Raw genomic sequence first — 4609 nt, 5'->3', positions numbered from 1 at the left:
GGGCCTCAAGGGGAGCCAAGGGATGGCTGTTTGCAGGGTGTGAACAGAGGGCGTTCATGCAGGCTGGTGTGTCTAAGCTTGCGCAGCCACATGTGCAGCTGGACACAGGTTTTCCTTGTGCCACCTCATTCTGGCTTGGAGAGGCAAGCATCCCAAGAATTCTGCCTTCTGGGTTATTATAAAAGTGTACTTGTTAAGAGTGAAAGATAGGATGTATTTTATTAATTTGTTAACTTTATTTCTGACTTTTAATATTTAAGCATATGATACATGGGCCTCCATTTGGTTTTCTTGCCTTGGGTCCTGCCAGTGTCAAAGGTGGGCCTACTCCTAGAAAGCCTATTTTCCAACCACACTAGTTATTTCTTTAATGCCTTGTCTTTCTCAAAAACCAATTATATTATATTGGATGTTATCTCTTTCTATGTACTCCTGAAGCATTCTTTAAGAAGTTTAAAGGTAAAAACTGCCACTATTATCACTACTTTTTTTTACATTGTTCTGGAAGTACTAGCCAATACAAATAGAGGAGAGAGAAGAATGAGATAGTATACAGAAATGAGGGAAGAATTTCATATCTTTTTCATATTATATGAATTTGTATTGGTAAAGAAAACAAGAAAATTGACTAAAAAACTATTTTTAAATGATGAGGAACAATACTAAGAAAAACAGTTATAAAATTAATTTACAGAAATCAATAGCTTTCCTATATATGGAGGTAAGGTGAGGTGAAGTCACTCAGTCGTGTCCGACTCTTTGTGACCCCATGGACTGTAGCCTACCAGGCTCCTCCCTCCATGGGATTCTCCAGGCAAGAGTACTGGAGTGGGTTGCCATTTCCTTCTCCAGGGGATCTTCCCGACCCAGGGATCGAACCCGGGATATATAAACAATACTTAAACTACAAAGTTAAAAAAAAAAGATTTAACTTACAATAGCTACAAAAAGATAAAATACCTGTGAATAGATTTTAAAGAAATATGCAGGATGTTTATCTGTAATGTGTAAAGAAAACTTTAAAATTCCATTTAGGAAAGTCCTAAATAAATAAAATACACACTTTAATTACAGAAAAGAAGATTTCAGCTGTAAAGATGGCAATTCCCTCCAAGTTAACATACTCATTCAGTGTAATAGCATTCTAAGTACAAATAGATTTTTTTTTTTTCAATTTGAGGCTGACTTGATAAAACAATGGCAAAGTTCCTCATACACACACACACACACACACACACAAAATACATGTGAGAATATCCAGAAAATTTGCTACCAGGTGTTAAAATCAAGATTTTAAATATTGTATTTAAGGGTTTAGTCCTGGATCTAGAAGAGACTACAAATAAAAAGAAGTGAAAATTAACCCAAGTACTTATGAATGCTTTACTTTGTGAAAAGGCTGAAGTTTTAAATCAACAGAATCAGTTGGCAAATGATTTCTCACCAAAAAAAATGGCATCAGAACACCCAGCTAGCTTTTCAGAGAAATAAAACGAGTTAATTACCTAAATCCTTATATCAAAATTAAACTCCAGAAAATTCAAACACTGTAATATAAAAAGGAAATCTAATAAAGCTCTAGAATAGACAGAGATTATTATTTTAATAATTTTAAATTCAGGAAGGCTTAGCCAATCCTATCACAGAGATCAGAATTTAAAAGAAAAAGATAAATTTGACATCAAACCACTTAAGATTTACTATACACAGCACAAAGAAAAATTACCATACCAACAATGAAGCACTGGGATAAGCCAAAAAAGAACTTATAATACATATATCAAATGGCTGATCTCCTTAATAAAGAAAGAGACCTGTAAATAAATTGATTAGAACACTAACAATTTAATAAAAAGTTAGTAAAGGAATTGAACTTAACAAGCATGGAAAAAAATACATGCAAGTAATTGGTTGAAAAATGCTAAAAGAGACACAAATCAAGAGACATGAGTTACCAATATTTACCATCACAGCAGCCAAGGTTTAAAATCTGATAGCACTAGGTTTGTGGAAAAACCAATATTCTTGTACAAAATTGTTGGAGTGTAACTTGGTGCCACTAACTTAGAGGTCAATTTGTGACTCTCCATCAAAAGAGAAAATGAATGAGTTCAGACATTTTTGTGTCTGTTTTAGCAAAGTAAAGCTAAATGACAGCTCTTAATCACTGGAATTGTGAACCCAAATTTTGGTTATCTTGTACTGGAACAAAGAGGTAAGAAGCTTTTGTTTGTAAATATCTAATCATTTTGAAGCCATATTTTCTTTTTTCAGCAAGAGAAAGAACAGGATGGCAAGAGGCAACCATACCACAGTGACAGAATTTGTCCTCATGGGATTCACAGACTGTCCCGAGCTTCAGCTTCCTCTCTTTGCGGTCTTCCTGGTCATTTATCTCATCACCATGGTGGGCAACCTTGGCATGATCCTGCTCATCAGGATGGATTCCAGGCTCCACACCCCCATGTACTATTTCCTCAGCCACCTGGCTTTCATTGATCTTTGTTACTCCTCTTCCATTGGACCCAAGATGCTGCAAAATTTATTGGTGAAGAAAAAAACCATCTCCTTTTCAGGCTGTTTTGCCCAGCTCTACTTCTCCAGTGCTTTTGCCACCACCGAATGCTTTCTCTTGGCTACAATGGCCTATGACCGCTACATGGCCATCTGCAATCCCTTGATTTACACAGCCATTATGACTCAGAGGGTCTGCAAGGAGTTGGCGATCGGGGTGTATACCTATGGTTTCCTAAACTCTGTGATACAGACAGTTCTGACTTTCCAGTTGTCTTTCTGTGACTCCAACGTCATCCACCATTTCTATTGTGCTGACCCCCCTCTCCTTGCCCTCTCTTGCTCTGACACCCACAGCAAAGAAAAGCAGCTCTTGATCTTCTCTGCAGTGAATCTCACTGGATCCCTCTTGACTGTCCTCATCTCCTACATTTGCATCCTCTTTTCCATTATAAAAATCCAGTCTTCAGAAGGCAAGTGCAAAGCATTTTCTACCTGTGCCTCCCACCTCACTGTGGTCATCATTTTCTATGGAACACTATTTTTCATGTACCTAAGGCAACCTAAAGCAGGGAATTCATGGAAGTACAACAAAGTGGTCTCTGTGTTTTATAGTCTTATAATTCCCATGCTCAATCCCCTGATCTATAGCTTGAGGAACACAGAAGTAAAGAACACCCTGAAGAAGATGCTGGAGGGCAAGGAGTCATAGTGAGTTTTCAGTGGGTAGCATTGGGAAATCATGATGTACTGACATGGTATAACCAATCTGTTTGAAATTTCACAAGCCTATAATCCACCATCCAACCAGAATAAACAATCAATCTAATTTGGATTCTTTAAAGATCAAAAGTACTAGACCACTTGCTTCAGACAGTAATATTTAATCCAAGTAATTATCATAGACTAATCAGAATTGATTTACAAGCTAGACTGTTAATAACTTCATATATTGAAATTGATATTAGGTAGTAACATGGGAAATTCATTTTTTGAGCTCCAAAATCACTGCAGATGGCCATGAAATTAAAAGACGCTTACTCCTTGGAAGGAAAATTATGACCAACCAAATAGCATATTGAAAAGCAGAGACATTACTTTGCCAACAAAGGTCCATCTAGTCAAAGCTATGGTTTTTCCAGTAGTCATGTATGGATGTGAGAGTTGGACCATAAAGAAAGCTGAGCACTGAAGAATTGATGCTTTTGAACTGTGGTGTTGGAGAAGACTCTTGAGAGTCCCTTGGACAGCAAGGAGATCCAACCAGTCAATCCTAAAGGAAATCAGTCCTGAATATTTATTGGAAGGACTGATGCTGAAGCTGAAACTCCAATACTCTGGCCATCTGATGCGAAGAACTGACTCATTTAAAAAGACCCTGATGCTAGGAAAGATTGAAGGTGGGAGGTGAAGGAGACAACAGAGGATGAGATGGTTGGATGGCATCACTGACTTGATGGACATGGCTTTGAGTAAGCTCTGGGAGTTGATGATGAACAGGCAATCCTGGCCTGCTGCTGTCCATGGGATCACAAAGAGTCAGACATGACTGAGCAACTGAACTGAACTAAACTGATGAGAAATTCAAAACGGTCCCAAAAAGTAACGTCAGAGTAAAATTTAACAAATTAACAAACTTTAAATGAAATTAACAAAATTGGGTATAAAACCCATACAGGAAAATTTATGTTGTTAGGAACATTTTCCCTCTTAAAACAGGCTATATGGTAGCAAGTCACTTGTAAATCTTAAAATATATTTCTTCATAACATTTCTATGTATGGTGGTCAAGTTTCAAGGCCTGATCACATAAAAGAATATTTAATCTAAGTGTAATTGAAATACTGCATGCTTAAAATGAACAATAGAATAGTATTACTATTAGCAATAATAAGGAGGAGGGGAGAATAGAAAAACTATGAATCAGTTCAACGTGGACTTATTTTAATGTTGTGTAGAATAAAAAGTTTAAATAGAAGAGATAGAGAAGGTTTAGTGTACTTTCAGAGATGTTAAAATTGGTCATATATTTGATAGCCAGGGTTTAATTTTTCCAGTTTCTGGAAAGTCTAGCTGCAGTGATATTTAGGAGGCA

General features: G+C 36.8%; 1 protein-coding gene across 1 annotated transcript; it reads left to right on the top strand.

The window, feature by feature from the left end:
* Positions 1-2290: 2290 nt before the first annotated feature.
* LOC128060201 (olfactory receptor 1030-like) lies at positions 2291-3226 on the top strand. The gene has a single exon (XM_052652544.1). The coding sequence runs from the start codon at positions 2291-2293 to the stop codon at positions 3224-3226; it is 936 nt and encodes a 311-aa protein (XP_052508504.1).
* The last annotated feature ends 1383 nt before the right edge of the window (positions 3227-4609 follow it).

Source organism: Budorcas taxicolor, chromosome 15 (genome assembly GCF_023091745.1).
Source record: "Budorcas taxicolor isolate Tak-1 chromosome 15, Takin1.1, whole genome shotgun sequence".
Classification (NCBI taxonomy): domain Eukaryota; kingdom Metazoa; phylum Chordata; class Mammalia; order Artiodactyla; family Bovidae; genus Budorcas; species Budorcas taxicolor.
This window is presented reverse-complemented; position numbering and strand designations above follow the sequence as displayed.

Bases quoted from the DNA above. Each gene is read 5' to 3' on its own strand.
- LOC128060201 (XM_052652544.1), top strand. From the start codon at position 2,291: ATGGCAAGAGGCAACCATACCACAGTGACAGAATTTGTCCTCATGGGA.